Here is an 18,664-nt window from a genome sequence, read left to right on the forward strand (position 1 = left end):
TTCTATAAAAGATACTTGACACGTAAAGGGAATGTGTAACTGTTTTGTCACCTTACTTTACTGGAAATGGAGTTATGTCATATTCCCAGTTAAAACCATTCAAATACAGCACCAATGTGAGGAAGTCCTTCCACTTACAAACATCTAGAAAAAGTCTATACTGAAGGTAAAGAGAATGTGTGTTTCACCTTTAGAGATTTCTGAAGTATGCCAATGGGAAAATCTTTAATGGGGTTGGTGGTGATCCATAAGCGGAAGTTAGGGTTGGGCTTGGTGATTCTCTCTAAGGCCTTTTCCAGTTCCTTCAGCCACTTTACCAGCAGATGGCAGTTCTGTAGCATCAGCCACTGACCTCGAGAGGCTGCCTTCTCCAATAAATCTAGTGCCACCTTTACCCCGGGTACAGAAAACAATTATGTTCAACTTCATCCCTTTTTAATGTTATTCAATGTGATTACTTGGTAATCCCTATATTCATATAGATATGCCGTGATATAGGAAAAAAAGTATTGAGTACCTTCTCTTGGCCTTGGCCCATTGCAAGGAACTTGAACTTGCCTCCAAAGCCTGATCTGGCTGCTAGTTTCATGAGGTCACCGGCTGGGTCAGAGCCAGGGCTCAAGATGAAGACAATGGGGGAGAAAGGTGTGCTCTGATCATAAATTGCATCAAAGCTGATCACAGGGGGTTGAACATATCTGAGCAGAAATACAATAAGAAACATCTGTAAGCGCAGGATGTTTCAATATTCACACAGTCATCTATACTTTGTTCACAGGAGTGGATTATATGTACAGACTGTATATACTGTATACACAATGACACGATCTGTGCAAAAGTTTTAGCAACTTTACTGCAGCTCTTTAGATTCTTAGCCATGTGTTATCAAAGACATGTGTGACTAAAACTCTGCAGCGATCTCAGACATCCATCCAGGGAAACAAGAAGTACAAAGTGTCACCCTGCACTGAGCTTTCCTAAAAATCTCTTCTCGTAGGAGTTAAAAGAAAAACTACCTGCCAGGCACCTTAAACAACTAAACAAAATTGTAAAAGCTGGTGTTTTTATGGGTGAAGAGTTCACACCAAATACTGATTTGATATAAATGATTTTGTTGTTTTTCAGTCTACTTCCCTCTGAGCAAGGATAGTCAAAAAATGAAAAATTACAGTACAAAAAGTTTCACCTCTCTCCCATGATAACAGTGATATAGTCAGTGACAGCTCTATAGACTCTATCAACCCGGAAGCAGCGCAGCAACAGCAGCTTCTGAAAGGCAGACAGGTTCCCCTTGTATTTCATGGGAAACGGAGCCTGTTCTGGTCCATCCAAGTCGTACCACTGAAGAGAAAAAGAGTGTGAGTTACACTCACAGTTGATTCAGAGGTATGGCTGTAGTGAGTTCTGTCCCTGTGGCCACTTACAGATTGCCATTCAGTGGGATGTTTCTCGATGTCATCAGGCAGAGAGCTGAACTGTTCGGGAAAGAGCTCTGCAAGTTTCACAATGTCTTCCCAGCCCTGATCGGCAAGCCAATCACACGGCTTTTTGCGCTGGCTTTTTTCCAGGGATAGATTACCTTTATACACAAGATGGAAATGTGCTTTGAACATTGTGTTTTCGTGTGCATAGTTGATCACTATTGTATGTACTATATTGTACTTCTCTGAATAGCTCACCTTTTATAAAGAACTCCAACTCCTCCTGAGGTACCCTCCCTTCTGCCTGCTCGATCTTGATGGTCATGTTAAAGGAAAAGAGCAACTTGTGGCTCTCAAACAATCCTGGGGATAAGAACTCAGTTAGGGTTATAAAATCTACAAAATAATTATAAATTCCTTTAGAAACAGAAACTTTTTTCCTGCCCCTCACATGGTTCACTATTATTCCACCTTAAATATTTTACCTGTGCAGCCATAGTTATAAACGCTGTATGTCAAAGTGTTCATGATGTTCTTTAGTCTGTTGGGAAGGGAGGGGTCTGGCACTGATTTCCGCAGTGAAAAGTCAAACACTTCTAGGTAGGAGGCAAGTGAGTACTGGTACATGCTGTTCACCACAGCCATTTCTGTCAGCACGAAGAACAGGATAGCGCCACGCTTGGCTGCAGGACGGTAGCCATCTCTAAGTTTATCAATGTCCTTGGACGTCTTCTCAGCCAACTTTAGTTTCTCAAATACCTGATGATCACAATGTCAAACATGAAGAAACAAACAAACTGGGATTTGTGACTTCAGTTAAATAATATTCTGCCACAACTTTTACTCTTTATGCATAAGCCAATACCGACCTCACTGGCTTTCAGCTTCGTCTTTTCCAGTGTTTCAATGAGCTCTGTGTTGTCCAACATGTTGCCTGTAGATGTGGCCAACTCTCTGAGCAAGGTGTCTCCGAGGTTTTTAAGCAGCTTCTTGTTGTTACTTGTCTCTTGGATTAAACAGTCTCGCTGCTCCTCTAGCTCCTTCTTCTCAAACCCCATGATAACACTCAACAGCTGGTCTTCCAGACCCTTAAGGGTCACTGTACGTAAAAAGATGCAAAAAGATGGGGAAGAAGCAAACATACAATTTAGACCCTGTGGTTTAAGGATACAGATGAAATCTGACCAGTACGCAAAAACATCTTACCAGTATAGTTAATGACCATGGCTTTTCCAAACACAGATGGAGAGTATTTAGGGTTAGCTAAATTAGTGTTGAGGTAGAGTTTAAAATTGGGATCGTAGTCGACCTCTTTGTCACCCAACATGATGACCTGTCTTCCCTCTGCTCCTTTCACATTCTTCTCCAGAACATTGTCAATCACTGGGTCGATGTATTCATCCACATCTTGGAAAAGGAATGGGAACCCGTACTTGATGGCCATCTCTAGTTGTTTCAGGAAGTCAGGATCATTGAAAGATGAGACCTAGGACAAAATTGATGATCACACTTTCAGGTCTGCAAGTCATAAACCTCTGTTTGTCGAATCTGGTGATACAGGGGCTGTCAGTAATGGGAGGCTGCATAAAGCAGTCATCCCAGAACATCAATGAGCATTAAATCTTTCCGTACCTTGAGGTTATTGTTTTCTTCCTTCTTCTTAATCCAGTTGAGGGCTTGTTGCTGGGGGTCAATACACATGGGAAATCGACTCCCTCTGGTTGTGAGAATCCCATTCTGCACGGACAATTCATCTGGAGGCAAACCCTCTGAGCCCCATCTAACACAGGGTAGACACATAGTTAGGCCATTAATTAGCATACTAATTGTCATTATTTGATAGAGAAAAGTCAGATTCTACAGCATTTATTAGCAAGTTACGCAACAACTTCACCTGCTGATTTCGACCTCATCAGTAAGAAGGTTTTCTACTTTGAAAGGCTGGCTCAAGGGGATGCCTCTCTCCTGCACATCTTTAACCCACTTTTGGTATACCATCTCATTCCTGAAGTCCCAGCTGAATGCCCCTTCATAGCTCAGAAATGCAGCAGCAAGCAAACAGTCACCCAGGAGACGCACGCGCCGCTGCTTCAATCCCTCCAAATCATTTGTCCACCTAAGTTGGGAGTATGTAGAAGGGGTGAAAAATAATTGGTAGAGACAGGGGGGGAAAAGAAAAAACAGGGGGTTTAAAATTAAAAATCAACCTGTTAAAGGGTTGGTTAGTAAGTGTTGCATGTTTTTCAACCTCACCGTTCATTCTCAGAGCTCAGCCCAGAGATGAGTTTGTCAGCAGCTATCAGTCTCCTCTCCATCACCTCAGCCTCCTCCTGCAACTGCTGCTTCTCGCAAATAGCAGCTTGGTATTTCTCACTAAGAGTCTGCAATTCTTTCTGGATGTTGCTGAGCTCATTCTGAATGCACTCCAGCTCCCGCTTACTCTGAAAGAAGTTCCTCTCTAGGCGAGCCACCTGAAAATAAGAAGGCAATACATCAGTTTAAGCTGTGTTTCGTCCAAAACAGGAAGATTCAATGGCGATTTAATAAACTTAATAACCTTTTCTCTTTTGGGTTTTATCTCCCTGGCAACATCACAGTAACCCATGATTGCCTCGACAAACTTGAGCATTCCTGAGCCGGCCTTACTGATGGCCTGCATTTCCTCAAAGCTTGTGTGGAGGTTCTTTAGATAGCCTAGCCAGAAAGAGAAGAAAACAAAAAGTGGAGCATCTGTCAAATTCAATTAGCACTCTCTTGCACAGTATACTAGCACCATTACTTGTTTTTACTTTTGTACTCAACGTAAATTCAACTTACCCTTGACTGTCCTGACCTGGTTGTTAGTGATCGCATCACAATCCATCTCCATCAGGGAGCGCAGGAAGTTCGCTTCTGACATCATCCCTTTTGCTGACTGCCAACTGATTTCTTTGTTGCCACGCAACACCAGGATGCACTCGCAAACCACCTGCACCTGTTTGGGTGGCTTGGCAAATGATCTTCACATTGGACCAACAGGAAAAAGCAGATAAAGGGAAAACACTGATTAAAAGAGGACTTAATTGTCATGATAAGCAATGGCTGTGCATCAGTGACGACTCATTAAGGTCTCTTGAAAATGAACCGCTCTGCACTGTCCAGTATTCCTTTTCAGGGTTTATGTTATCCAAGAGCCAAATGTAATTTACATGTAATGTATTTCTACAACAGAATGAAAATAATGTTCTTCATAAGGAGCACAGTTTACCGGATCTCTGTTACATCAGATTTTTCCAGGTCTTGCAGGGCATTACGTGCGGCCTCTAATGCTGGCAGAGCTTCAGCTAAGGAACTCTCAGCTTCTTTCTTCTCAACAGCTATGACTTTATTTTGCTCCTCAATCTCTTTAGCTTTGTCTTCTGCCAGAACCTTTTTTTCCTCAGCTAGAAAAGAAAGTTATTGATAAGTGGTTTGAACAAACTGCACTTAATTTCCATTTTAAGACTACAGGATACTGTATTAATGAAGGCCATACGGTAGGCAAGTGTTTACTAACCTACTGTTGTGTTGGCGGCAATCTCGTCCAGCAGGGCTTCACATGCCGTGGACTTTTCAGCCAGGACAACTTTCTGATCTGCCAGCTTGACGTTCAGTTCAGCCAGCTGTTCACTGGCTTCCTTCAGTTTATCCAAACCTCCCTCCAGATGCTTGCACTGAGCTAGAACAGAAGAAGACACATTAACGGTCTCTAATGCACACTAACTCCAACAGAAACCCTGCATTTACAACAGGTTTCATTCCCTCACCGAGAATAAATTGGTCTTTTTCCTCTAAGAGTTTGGAATAGGTGTTAATAAAGTCCAAGTAGTTCTTTGGAGTTACATGGTTGCAGCGTCTGAGTTTTTGCTGGAATAGCTTGCTGTAGTGATCCACAGAGCCGTGGACCATGCATACATGATCTATAACAGCTGCAGAGTGTGCATCTGGTATCATCGGACTTTCACCTGTGGAAGGACAATAATAATATAACATTTCAACTGTCTTACTGAAACACCTGTTTTAAAATAAACATTTTCCACGACAAATACATATAATAGAAGTAAGTTTAATTACACACCAAGAAAAGACTGAGCTACTGCAAGTAATGCCTGCGGAGGCCATGGAAGGAACCAATCTATTACAGTGTTGTTCATCAGTCCTGGGAGAAATAAGAAGTACGTCGGGTTAATAAAACAAATTTATAAACTATATTAAGTCAATTGAAGCCTGACCAAATATTTCACCTGGGAAGTTCCTGCAGCGTGTCCTCAGGGTATCTCCCACTGGAGACATGCCTAAAACAACGTGTAGATTGTTGGCACTCTTGTTGACAAAGTACTGCCACACACTGTCTTTAGAGGGATCTGATCCCATTCTAAGAGCTTCGTCTCGAAGCTGGTTGAGAACGGATTCTTTCTCATCATCGGGAAACAATGCAGGAACAATGCCTATAAATAGAGTGCATGGTGAGAGCACTGCAGCTGTAGCCTTTAAGAGAGATAAATAAAGAGTGAGGAGGTCCGGAGAATAGAGTCAAATCCAACCTGAGGTAAGCATGTTGTTAATGAGCTCCAAGAAGCCTTCCTCAGCAACGTGAGCATCAGTAAAAAGAAACACGGTCTTCTTATTCTCAATGCCAAGCTTCAAGTACAGAGTTTTTAGGTCTTCACGGAGGTTAGACTCACTGTATCCTCTGCTCAGCGTTATCTCAAATACCTGAGGAAAGCAGATCCAAAAATCTAAAGCTGGAAATGTATTTGTGAAGAAGGTTTAGCACTGCTTAACATTGAAAAGCCCTCATGTAGTAGCCTTACAGTTAGAAGATTGCAGCTTTCACATCCCAAGACATGTTAGTAAAATTCATTTGCATTGCTTAAAATGTAATTTTAGTGTATATGACACTTGTTAGTGACAATCATTTGCCCTTCGCCACACCAATCATCAATTTTACCACCTCACAGCCAGCAGCAAAGGCAGCCAGCTTGGTAAGAGACTGCTTGCCAGAGCCCCCCACACCAACAAGCAGAGCATGGCCACGATCAATACGGATGATGCGGTGAACCCGGGTCAGATGTTCCAGAGCATCGTCAAAGAGCACTAGGTTCATCCTCGATTTGCTCTCATTGTATTCCTCTAAGATTTCCTGCAGAATTACATAACACAGTGATCTGTTAAAGGAGTATAACAACTATAACAAATGCCAAAACATACTCTTACATTATTTTATTTTGTTGACTTTATAAGACAGTTACAGAGAAGAGCTACAGGAAAGTGGAGGGAGAGAGAAAGAGAAATGCAGCAAATGGCCACAGTTCAGACTTGAACACGGGCCAGCCACTCTCCACCATGCAGCATGTGGTTGGCTGCTCGTCCCAGTGAATCAAACCGGCAGTATTACTTCACTTTTCTGTCTGAGACCCCACACCTCCACCAAGATGAACATTTTCCCCCAGAATAGTTTGTAATATTTTCTTGAAAATATCAAGATTTGTTTAACCTGGTATGTATAAGATACAACGTGAAAACTAAATATTGTCCTAGCTCACATTAGCAGACAATCCTTACAGAAATATCTCCTAGCCCAAGCCACACCTCTGCTAAAATGTTCACGCAAACTCATTTATACTTTTGATAACAAACTCTGATAACAAACATACAAATAAACAAATCAATCTAACCATATGACCACTTGGGTTAAGGTAATAACTTTACCTGAAACAGGGCTTTTGAAGCATCATAGTCTTGTATGTCCTCATACACCCTTGGTTCAGTATCACTGAGGGCTGTCCTATAGTCTCCAAAAAGAATTGGGTCTCTCATAACTGCCTCCATGTCTGACTTAAAATGCTCCTCAGTCATGTTGTTTATGTGCCTTTGGACCTTGGGGAAAAAAACACACATCTTCAGTATCAGTATCTATCAGTAGATTTTGAGTCTTATTGTTACATCCAACATGGAACCAATTACCCACTTAGTATTTGCCTTTTTAATTAAATTCAGTTTAACAAATTTTATTTATATAGTGTAAGCTAAAGATCCTACAATAACACAAAGAAAACAGAGGAAAACCCAACAATAATATCCATGATCCATTTTGAGCAAGTGTTTTTGCAACAGTTGGAAGGAAAAAAACTCCCTTTTAACAGGAAGAAACCTCAAGCAGAACCAGTCTTATGGAGAGGTCTGCCACAACCCGTTGGGGGTTAGTGGAGGAAAACAGGAGAAAGACAGTTTTGCCTTTAGACATTAAAAAGGAGAATTCACATTAAAAATCTGCTAATATTATTAGTAAATATTACCAAAGCTTTGTCAGTTTCATCAATGAGTCTGTCATGGAAGATTCTCAAGCACTCATTTCTCCACACACGTACAAACTGGGCTACAGTCAAAAACCTGTAAGTCAGAGAAAGGAAAGACATTTAGGATCACAGACCTCTGTCAGTCTGTCACAAGAGTGAATATGCTAGATTAGACCTGTCCGGTTTGGTGAGGGTGAGTCCATTGTACACTCTTGACAGGTCTCTCAGGTTGAAGATGTAGTGGAATTTGGAGGGAGTGGGTGGCATATCTTTGATGATGGTGTTGTAGAGCTCCAGTGTGCAGGACGTGACCTGATCACAAACTTTCTGTATGGTGTCCTCAAACAGCTAAAATGTTTTATCACGTGCAAATTGGAGAATTAAAGTGATGCAGATGGTTGAGATTTCAATATGTTTTGATTTATATGTGAAAGAGGTACTCACTCTGGTGTGGCCTTTTAAAATAGAACCGTAGATAAGGTGGAGGGACTCCATTGTAGGGAAGGGGACGCTAAAGACACTGAAGAGTGAGATGAAGCGAGGATCCACCTCGTTTCGCCCACCTCCTGCCATTCCCATGGCAGCAATAAAGCCAAGATCCTTGAGGATTTTGAAGTTAAGCTCCTTTCCTCTGTCATATATGCCTCCTCGATCCAAAAGCAGCTTTAGAAGCGCAATAGGCTGCTGTGTGCCATAGTTATCCACCTGCACAAGTGTATTACAGTCATTTCAAACATGTAAGCACTATCGCACTTTAAAGAATAAAAGACTACTTAAAACAGGTACCTTTGGCATATTCATGTCATCCATAAATATCAGGAGTCTCTTCCCCATGGGAGGTCCATAGGTCTCTTTAGTCCTTTTCTCCACATTGGCTTCGAGGTTTCTCTGCAGATCCAATGATGTTGTTCTAGAGGAGAAGTTGATGACAAGAGTACTCTGGGAACAGAAAGAAAGACATTTAAACCCATATGACAAAGAAATATATGTACATACTGTGTGTACAGTAAGATGTACAACTTACACTTGTTTCTGCATTAATATTCTTCAGAAAGTTATGAATAGTGGCAGTCTTTGAAGTGCCAGACTCTCCAACCAGTAGCAGCGGCCTCTTTATCTTCACCATCTGCTCCAGGATCCAACTGGTTCTTGTTGTGTCAATAGTTGGCACTAAAGAGAGAATGAAGGTACCAAGGCAGAAATGTATAATTCATGATGCATGTATTTACACCTATGTTGCCCAGTTTTCACAGTATACAGACAAGACCTTTACCTAGGATATCAATGAACTTCATTTCAGGGTTGTGGATGTATTTGGGGACCAGAGAATTCCAGGGAACCCACTTCCCCTGTGTTCCATCAAAGTGAAAATCATACAAGGTTGGGAGGTATCCTATATGGATGAAGTCACTTCGTTAACAATATTAAGTAAAACAGTTTAAAAACTGGCACAAATACCTGTGAAAAAGGTTTATCATAGTTCTTTTTTTCTCCATAAATCATTAATCAATCCACTATAAACCCAAGAGAATGAATGGTAATTTTCACCATAAAATAAGAAGAAATCGTCCCCTTTTACCTGGGATCTCGCCAGGCCCAGCCAGGGCTTTCTCATCATGAACTGTAGGTAGGCAGGACAGCTTTTTGATGAACTCATCAAACTGGATCCTACCACTCTCCAGCAATGTAGCCCCAAGTGAACAGTACAGAGCTTCCAGAAAGTAACACTCCAGGACTTCGGGAGTGCTGTTTTCACTCTCAAGAAGTGCATCCAGTGTTAAGCACAACTGAGTGACCTAAACACACATATCATGCATAGTTAGTTCAAGTTCAGGTTATCAGACTATACCATTAATTCCATTCATTTCTTCTTATTTAAATACAATCAAGTGCAAAGGAGCATTTACAGTGGATGAGATTAACCTACCATATTCAGATCTGTCTGGGGGACAACAGTCTTAAGTTTCTCTCCTTGTTTCCCATCAACAACACCATCCACAATCATGTCAATAGAGCTGTGGACATATTTCTCAAACAGACTATTAAGCACTTCTTGTTCCTAGACAAAAAAAAAAAGAGACAACAGTATTTAAAAGTCTAGAGAAGTATGCATTTTAAACAGTGATTTTGTCTCTCAAACCTTATCAGGTCTGCTGTTCACCCATCTTTGCCAGAATGGGGTATATCGCAGGTTTTTAGGATCAACAAATACCATTCCACAGCGGGAAACAGTAGCTGGGGAAGCATACTGCAGATCTCCAACCTGTGTGGGTAGTTTTCTTACATTAAGCTTTCTTTGAGGCACAATCCACATAATTGTATTCTACTAACAGAAATCTTGAAATTCAGACAAACCTCAAACAGCAGAGCACAGTGACTTTGTAAACGGATCCTTTCTCCATTGGCTAGAGTCAGAAGCTTGTTGTCATCCATCACTGAGTTCATATTTTCGACCCACAGAGCATCCACATCCCCATCAAACAGGATGTACCTGTTTGTCAAAGAGCAGGTGATTTACAGAAATGATTTCTTGTTATCCTAAATGGATGATTACATGCCTTCTAAAAATATTGTCTACCTCCTGTCTTTTTTGTCAGTAGGCTTGTTAATTTCACGGAAGATGTTGGATAGAATCCCATCAGTCCAGTCTCGCGTGTCTGGGTCCAGAATACCATAAAGTTCAATCACGCTCATGGCTTTAGGGTTCAGAGGATACAGTTTGGTTTGCAGTCCCATTCTGATGGTGAGATAGATTAAAAGTTACTACTGTTCACACAAAAGATCAGAGAGACGATGTAAAGTTAAACTGACTTTGTCTGAGCTTGACATAATGTGTTGATCACCACTGATTTTCCTCCACCTGTTGGACCCACAATCATTGTAGTGTGCCGTGTCATCATTGTCTCATACATCTGCACCACTTTATCCACCTGAAACAACAGATGGATGCAACAGTTTACTGTTGACACATTTAAACAGCAAAACTTTGCTAGAAATTGATAGACAACATCAAATATGAGACTTTGCACCTGGTTGGGTAGTATGACATATTTTTTGTCCTCCAGGATCTGTTCCACAGCATCATTGAAGTTGGGATAGCGAACACGGGGGCAATCAAGCCCAGGGAACAGGTCTGAGATCAGCCCGAGGAACAGAGGGACATCCTCAAACACAAACTTGGGTAGGTTCATGTCCCTGAGAGCCCGCATCAACACCACATCCTGTTGTCAGAGGGATAGACATAAATACATGAACTGAACTACGGAATGAATGAAAAAGAATTTATGCATATTTATACATCAACTTCATAATATTTCAGTATTGAAAATACGGAAAAAATAAAAAAAAAAGAACCTATAAAATTGTTGCACACAAATATTTTTTGAACATGGGGGCTATGTAACAATAGTTTAATGAAGGACAGTTTTCAGTACAAATAACAGCTCCAACTTTTGTGTAAAATAATAAGAATTAAACTATTGATAAACAAATATAAGATTTGCACCTCTATCTTACATTCTCTGTGTCATCTTAAAAAAAGAAATTTTGGATGATACAGGACAAATCGAGCATTTGGTAACCTTTACAAATGTCCAACATATTCCTAGGATAAATCAACCTTCAACTTTTACCTGAGAAGTCACAAATAGCAACTTAGTTTTCTGTCAATTTAAAAAAAAAAAAGAAAAAGAAAAAGTTTTATTTGTTATTTTTCTGTACCTCGCTCAGCTCAGGTGAGCTTCTCTTCAGCTCCCCTGCCATCACTAGGACAGACTTGAGAGCGCGCAGGCCGAAGTCATAATGAGACTGCTTGGACAGCTGTTCACGAGCCAGCTTATATAGTACGGTCATTTTCTTTGCCAGCACCTGAAAAGAACAGAAGTAGAGACACATTAATAACACTATTATCAGTCAAAAGTTAAAGATGCCATAAAATCTCCATGTTATCTATTTTCATATGCAGTTTTTGTACTATTTAACAATATAAAGTAATACAATATAACCTGTGCATGTACATAGTTTATGATGCATTTCTTGCAGTACAGCTGACAGCATGTGCAAATGAAATCAAATGCAAGTTCATGGGTGCATGTGGTACCTTGGCCATTAGGAAACCCTCAGAGAAGAGCATAATCTCGCAAATCTGCTGCAGGTCCGGCACAATGACCACCACAGGCCTGAAGAGAGCTTTGACGGATTCAGGCAGCTCTGTACGTCCTGCGTAGCCAGGGTTCATAGTGATGAAAATTCCTATGCGGTCATCCAAGTTGATCTCTTGCCCTTCAAACTGATGCGTATAGGGAGATGGAAGGTGTTTAGGTGTAATACATGAAAAATATATATTTATTACTAGTCCCACATAACTAAACAGACTTACATGAAACCTGTTAAGGTGTAGAATGAGAGCATTGCGGATAGTCTGGATTTGGGAGGAGATCACTGACAACACTGAGGCATCGATACGATTGAACTCATCAAAGCAGCCCCAAGCTCCGCACTGTGCAAGGCCAGACAAGATCTTGCCCACTGCCTGGACACAAAGAGAGAGGACATTCGCGTAAAAAGCTAGAGTGATGACAAGGGATGACTGCACTTTTTTAAATCCCAGAAAAGCTTTTTTTCAGATGCTGTTTGCTCTTCTTACCAAGTAGTCCATGCCCTCACCACAGTTTGTAACAACACAGAGCAGGCCCAAAGCCTTAGCCAGATCCTTGGTAGACTCTGTCTTTCCTGTACCAGCAGGTCCAGCAGGAGCTCCACCCAAGTACATGGACAGTGCCTTCATCCCAAATACACATGGACAAGCATGTTTTAGTCGAAAAAATGTACATGCTTAGGTATTAAAAATTTGCTTATATCCCAGACCTGTGTGAGAGTGAGGTAGATCCGGTCTGTCAGTGGGGTTATAACCAACCGCCCATTCAACCCCATATATTCGTAGCCATAGGAGAAAGATGCACTGCACTGGCGCACAAATAAGTTGTCATCTTCCCGGACCCAGTAAAATCTCAGCTGGCTTTCCCATTCAAATTCTTGTGCATCCATTATGCTGGAAGGAAACTGATCTTTAAATGTTGTTCTTTTATTATATTCACTATTTAAAACACACTGCCACAAACAAATGTTCAAACCTGCAAAAGTCAAGTTTACCTTTTTAGCACAAAGCTGTCCACTATGTCTCTTGCGTGGACATCAATGATGAGCACAGTGTTGAGCTTTCGTCTGTCATTTTTCTTCAAAGGCTGAATAATGCGTGACACCAGCTCATCAATCTGTTTGTGCATTTTCTCAGCATAGTTCTTAAGTGCATGCTTCTTTCCTTTCTTCACATTTTTAAAGACATCCTCTAACTCCCAGGTCCACCAAACTTGGTTAGCAGCTAGTACAACCATGCCCTGGTACAGCAACATCCAATCCACCCTGTAAAACATTGCAATGACAGATTACCTGAGGGCCAGACTTGCACACGCAGACATTGGCAAAAAAACTCAGGCACTTCTTTCGGTCACAAACGTGTCATCACTGTGCCTCTAAGCGAATATCAAAAACTTTTTTTCTCAAAGATATTTTTATTAAGTTTAACCAAACAGAACATTTGCACACATTTATAACAAACACAACAGAAAAGACAACATTGCAGAGCTTGTGAAGGGAAAAAAAGAAAGAAATCCAAAAAAGCATTGAATGCAAAGTGGTCTTCAATTCTAAGAATGAACAAAACTAGACTTGATTATTGTTGAGGTAACATAGTTAAGGTAAAGTGTGCAATTCTATGCTCTACAACTTTCCCAAAAATTAACCCCATCCTCAAGCCAGATTACGTAAAAAGAGAAATATATGTAGAATAAATAATATAGAATAAGAATAGAATGTATAGAATTATATAGAATATATACATATAAATAAATGACGATCCACATACATAAATAAATTATATATTTAAAGAGAGAGAGCAAGAGAGAGAGAATCCCATCCTTGTTGAAACTTAAAGAGTAGCGATGGAACTTTTTTTTGTTAAATATTTCCACACCAGGTGGAACGATTAGCTGTTATTGCTAATTGAATAAGAGCGTTCATTTTTAAAGAGTTTTAGCTGAGGGGGGACCACTGTGTCAGAAACTGTTTTGTATTATTTAGTGAAGTAAGAAAATTTGTACTTCCTTGTAACAGTTTTGCCCAGATATGTGAATTGGTTTTCTGCTATTTTAAATGGTAAGTTTGAGTATCCTGGCCCGGACTCTCCTCCATTTACCCAGAAGAGTTCACTTTTATGTAAGTTCCAAATGTGTCCTGGCCAAACTGAATGATAATTGACAACATAGACGGTATAGATCCACTAGGTTTTTACAGGAAGACCAGGAGATCATCTGCGTAGAGAGATGTACTTTATGCACAACTCCTCTCCTCCAAATCTCTGAGGCACCTGCATAGCTTCAGAGTGTGATAGCCAATGATTCTATAGCAAAATCAAAGAGTAGTAGTGGGCTTAAGGACACCCTTGCCAAGGTTCATTGTTGGAGGTTGGTGGGCTGTAACCGTTGGAAGTTCAAAAGGACTGAGGCTTTAGGGAAGAAATATAGCAATTTTATCCAATAAATAAATTTAGGTCCAAAGTAGAATTTTTGTAACAATAGATACTCTTACAAACTCTTAGACACTCTTTTGTATGAGTAGATACTCCCACTACACACAGTCAAATGCCTTCTCTGCATGTAAGGAGGGGACATACCCACAGGTCTCAGTGGAGGGAAAATACAGCATTTCTTTAATTTGGTTGGGTAATTCAAGTTGCTCTGTATTGGCCTTTTCATGTTTGCTGAATAAGAAATTATTTGCTATTTCAGAAACGTCTTTCATGTATCCCAAATAATCAGGTTAGAAGATTCATTTGTAGTATTCATTTGAAACACAAAAGATTGTTGTTGTTTTTTTGCTGAATTTTAAAAAATTATGATCCTACACCACTATGCTCTGGTAGTCACAGGAGCAGACCAATGAAAGCCACTGATTATCAATAATAAAATAATCAATCCTGGAATAGGTATGGTGGACCTGTGAGAAAACTGAGTTTGGACTGAGACAGTGCCAGGTGTCAAAGACACCACAATTAGACAGACAGGACTGAACAAACGATGGAGATTTACTTAAAGTTATGGGGTTTGGGAGCCAACAGTTAAGATCCCCGCCCTGTATTAGAGAGTATGAGCTCGGATCAGGCAATAAAGAGAAAATGCACTCAATATTATCCACATTGGGGGCATATACATTGGGCAGTATCACCTTGGTATTGTAGAGTTTGCTCAAGACAAAGACATGCCAACCATCAGAAATGACCTTGTGTGTTTCAAAAAAAACCATTTTGATCGATGAGGACTGAAAAACCCCTGGCTAGTACGAAAATATTCAAAAAAAAATTAACAACACAAGCGGTTTCTTTCTCTGGTGCATGTTATTTACACATACCTACTCCGGTCTTCACAGTAGTGGAAGATTGCTTCCTTTGTGATGAGCCTGTTAGTCTTCCTCATCTCCAGTAGCACCCCCATCATCCACTCCTCCACCCTGCCCTCCACTGGGACAGGCTGTCTTAGTTCCATCACCTCACCCTCAGCAGACACCATGGCTCCAACTACTGTCTCTCCATTGCTATCCACGTCAAATCTCAGAGATGCTATGTTGTCATACATCTTGTGAGACAAAAGAAAACACACACATTGGAAACAGTGAGCCTCCCTATCTATACTTTGAAAAATTAAGGTCTTGTCTACCACTCCACCATCGCTTGTACTTGCCAAATACCTTGATCATATGTTCCTGGACACAGGTATGGTCACTACTCCCCAGAATGCTGAGCAGTTCATCATCAGAGATGAAGAAGAAGCGAGGAAATGCATGTCGCTTTGAGTCCAGGTAATCATTAAGACTCTTCTGGCATCTCTCTAAACCGTCACTCAGGGCCTGCAGGTCTGTTAGCCGGTTGGGAACCAGGCAACAGCGCTTAATGTTTGGATTCCTCACTGTGTCATTCATTATCTACACAAACAAAGAGAGATGTAATTTTGACAAGTCTAGAAGAAAGTACTTTAATTTTTTAAGACCAATATTATAGCAACACTTACGTCTTTAAACCTTTTGTCAATGTTATCAAATTTCTTTGCTTCCTCAGGTAACTGCAAGCGAATGTCTCCTCCTATAAATATGCTCTCCAAGTACATCCATTTTCTCTGCACGAGCAACCAGACCTGTGAAAGACGTATTTTTTTTCCTATAAGTATTTTGTGGATCAGCCTAAGGGTGAAGGAAAATTTGGCCTGTCTTACTCACCTCAATAGTCTCAGAAATAAGAGACAGATTTTTTTCCCACTGCTGTATGGTACCAAGGAAGGGTCCAACAAAGCGGCTGCCAGCCATGCTCTGTAAGTTCATGACATCATTGTCCACATTCAGCGAGATCTCATCCACTGCACCCAGAATGGAGCCACGTTCCTGAGTGCCTTTGAAATAGGGCTGAACATTGAACTTCATGTTTTCCCAGGTCTCTACCACTCCTTTTACTCCCTGGAACCAGATACAGATAACATGTTTTAGAAGTAACTGTCATTTCCCTGATGAACTGATAGAACTGGCAGATTATTCCATTTTGAGAATGTTTTTAAAAAAGAGAGAACCTGCCTTCTCAATACCAAGCTCTTTTACAGCCGAGGTGACAATGTCGCCTATGACATCTGCATATTTGTGCAACTCCATAGCAAACATGTTCTCCAGTGTGAAGCTTTCAGGGTTGATCTCAAAGCTGGTGCCAGTCCTTTCCATCAGTTCCTTCCAGTGCCTTGAATATAAAGACATTTTTATTCCCAGTTTTTTTGTTTTATCTGGACATAGATAATTTGAACACATGAATTCAAAAGTTTACATCTAAATAAGTAGAGTATTTAATACTCTACTTATTGTCAATATTATGCGTATTGCAGAACAATCCGCTAGGAGCAATAAATTAAAACCTAAGTGACAATAAAACAAATCCAGCTACGTTATTAACTGTAAATTTTGGGGGGGTATTATATTCATTCTGGTTTCTCACTAGTATCAATCTTGAGACAGACCTGTCTCTGAGGGCCTCATTCTTCAGGTCCAGTAAAAGAGGCAGAGACTCTCTGAACTCCTTCATGCGTCCGTCTAGGAAAAAGGCCACAGGCATGGCCCGCACTTCTTTGGGCAGCAGCCTTAAGCGTTTGATGAAACCCTCAATGCCCTGTTGTAGCAGCTGGATGTCTAAATCTATCCACAAGGTCTGAGACCACTGTGTCTTTGCATCCTGCAAGATGACAGGACAAGCATATATATATATAAAAATAATTATTTTTTTAAATGATCACATTTATGTGTATTATGCACTGGTGTTTTACAAGCATATCCCACCTGCTGAGCTTTATATATATCATATATCTGTCTCAAGCCATTCATGTCATTCTTTATGCTCAGAACTTCTGGGAAAGTGGTGACTGACAAGTCCAGCAGCTTTTCAGCATTAGTTATTTCCTGTTGACCTGCTACAATCTTTGCAAGATCTGCCTCGTATTTTCCCATAATGGCCAGTCCTGCAAAAATAAAAGTGACACGGGCTTGTTGCTCCACTACATTTCAACATTTACCATGCACTACTATTCTCTACTCAGCAACAGCAGCATTCATCTAAGTGCCCAAGTACCTTTCTCCAAATCATCTCCTACAGCTCCAGGACCATGCATGTTGAAGCTTTCGGCAAACACAGACAACTCCTGTTTGAACTCTTCGATATTCTCCTTTGTGATCTTTGGGTGTGTGGATGGGAGACAAGTGTGGCAATCATAAATGTAAGACAAGAACATTTCTGTTTATTTTTAGGTTTAAGAACATTGTATGGGATTGATATCTTACCACAGTAAATGATTTCTTGACGTCTTTCAGACTTCGGTCTACTTGTCTGGCTTCTATGAAAAGGTCACTCCACATCTGGCCAATGCAGGCCACCAGCTCCCATTCATCCTCACCTGCCTAAAGCACATAAGACATAAACTTTTTAAAATGGGAAACAAGATCACTTTTGAGGTTTTATACAAGAGCACTCAGAGCCTCCCCCCAAAGGGCAAGGGCTATACAAAGAAATGTTGATGTTTTATTTTCTTTTTATTACTCCATGCTGATGTTAGTATCGGTAATATAGAAATCCCCAATAATGTCACCGGCATTGCTTTCATAGATCATTTGTGCTGATATCAATATTAATATGGAAAACTAGTGTAGTATGTTTTGTTTTTTTTCATTGTGAATTCATATAATGTTGTATTGAAATAAATGTTTTTTAGTTTAAAGAACTAGATGATCCAAACTCAAATAAACTTTTTCCTAATTTGCAGAACCCTGACCTTTAACCCATAACCTTGAAGCATTACATACTAAAATTGAACATTTTCCTATTTTCACCCATGTGATTGGAACAGAACTGACTGAAGTCTTTGGCTTCTATAAGTTATAAAACTTGAGATTTTAAAATATATCCCTGCAGTGTGTGATTTTGTAAAATATTATGGCATCATTGTGACATTCTAGGGAGTCATACTGAAAAAATTAAAAGTGAGTTGCACAGACTGCTAACAGACAGACAAACTGATCACACACTCTCTCTCTGTAAAAAGACACAGTACCTCCACTTTATACATGGCCAGTGTTCTGTATTGTTCCTGGATATCTGTGATTCTCATCTCCACTTCTAATGACATGTTCTTGATGGCTGAGATGGTGCCAAGGACAGACTTCAGGTCGTCAAAAGTGTCAGGACTCTGTTTCAGCTTCTTAGACAGTTGCTTTTGTACAAAATAATCACAAAAAAGATAAATCACATAAAAGCCAAAGAATATTTAGGATAAAGACTGTAAACACAAACTG

At 40.4% G+C, this 18,664-nt stretch overlaps 1 protein-coding gene across 1 annotated transcript in view; it reads right to left on the reverse strand.

Moving 5' to 3' along the window:
* The window catches only part of dnah10 (dynein axonemal heavy chain 10), a 28,876-nt gene that overhangs the window by 3,338 nt on the left and 6,874 nt on the right, over positions 1–18,664 (reverse strand). The window contains exons 20-69 of the mRNA XM_040019391.1: positions 18,424–18,582; positions 17,657–17,773; positions 17,448–17,550; positions 17,159–17,337; positions 16,843–17,054; positions 16,412–16,568; positions 16,064–16,297; positions 15,859–15,981; positions 15,539–15,772; positions 15,203–15,426; positions 12,890–13,159; positions 12,605–12,788; positions 12,384–12,518; positions 12,117–12,269; positions 11,838–12,026; positions 11,459–11,605; positions 10,768–10,959; positions 10,550–10,668; positions 10,317–10,475; positions 10,094–10,229; positions 9,879–10,001; positions 9,666–9,797; positions 9,318–9,534; positions 9,012–9,131; positions 8,763–8,908; positions 8,525–8,677; positions 8,183–8,443; positions 7,914–8,086; positions 7,739–7,832; positions 7,152–7,319; positions 6,394–6,582; positions 5,984–6,155; positions 5,684–5,887; positions 5,518–5,598; positions 5,207–5,404; positions 4,957–5,118; positions 4,669–4,843; positions 4,239–4,420; positions 3,979–4,115; positions 3,675–3,892; positions 3,316–3,537; positions 3,054–3,201; positions 2,628–2,907; positions 2,291–2,520; positions 1,907–2,180; positions 1,680–1,784; positions 1,425–1,579; positions 1,187–1,341; positions 518–698; positions 189–389 (exon numbers count right to left, since the gene is read on the reverse strand). Of these exons, the coding sequence (XP_039875325.1) occupies positions 189–389; positions 518–698; positions 1,187–1,341; positions 1,425–1,579; positions 1,680–1,784; positions 1,907–2,180; positions 2,291–2,520; positions 2,628–2,907; positions 3,054–3,201; positions 3,316–3,537; positions 3,675–3,892; positions 3,979–4,115; positions 4,239–4,420; positions 4,669–4,843; positions 4,957–5,118; positions 5,207–5,404; positions 5,518–5,598; positions 5,684–5,887; positions 5,984–6,155; positions 6,394–6,582; positions 7,152–7,319; positions 7,739–7,832; positions 7,914–8,086; positions 8,183–8,443; positions 8,525–8,677; positions 8,763–8,908; positions 9,012–9,131; positions 9,318–9,534; positions 9,666–9,797; positions 9,879–10,001; positions 10,094–10,229; positions 10,317–10,475; positions 10,550–10,668; positions 10,768–10,959; positions 11,459–11,605; positions 11,838–12,026; positions 12,117–12,269; positions 12,384–12,518; positions 12,605–12,788; positions 12,890–13,159; positions 15,203–15,426; positions 15,539–15,772; positions 15,859–15,981; positions 16,064–16,297; positions 16,412–16,568; positions 16,843–17,054; positions 17,159–17,337; positions 17,448–17,550; positions 17,657–17,773; positions 18,424–18,582 (8,682 nt within the window). The remainder of the gene's footprint in view (positions 1–188; positions 390–517; positions 699–1,186; positions 1,342–1,424; positions 1,580–1,679; positions 1,785–1,906; positions 2,181–2,290; positions 2,521–2,627; positions 2,908–3,053; positions 3,202–3,315; positions 3,538–3,674; positions 3,893–3,978; positions 4,116–4,238; positions 4,421–4,668; positions 4,844–4,956; positions 5,119–5,206; positions 5,405–5,517; positions 5,599–5,683; positions 5,888–5,983; positions 6,156–6,393; positions 6,583–7,151; positions 7,320–7,738; positions 7,833–7,913; positions 8,087–8,182; positions 8,444–8,524; positions 8,678–8,762; positions 8,909–9,011; positions 9,132–9,317; positions 9,535–9,665; positions 9,798–9,878; positions 10,002–10,093; positions 10,230–10,316; positions 10,476–10,549; positions 10,669–10,767; positions 10,960–11,458; positions 11,606–11,837; positions 12,027–12,116; positions 12,270–12,383; positions 12,519–12,604; positions 12,789–12,889; positions 13,160–15,202; positions 15,427–15,538; positions 15,773–15,858; positions 15,982–16,063; positions 16,298–16,411; positions 16,569–16,842; positions 17,055–17,158; positions 17,338–17,447; positions 17,551–17,656; positions 17,774–18,423; positions 18,583–18,664) is intronic.

The sequence above is a fragment of the Simochromis diagramma genome, unplaced genomic scaffold (genome assembly GCF_900408965.1).
Source record: "Simochromis diagramma unplaced genomic scaffold, fSimDia1.1 OVJJ01000822.1, whole genome shotgun sequence".
NCBI classification, from domain to species: Eukaryota; Metazoa; Chordata; class Actinopteri; order Cichliformes; family Cichlidae; genus Simochromis; species Simochromis diagramma.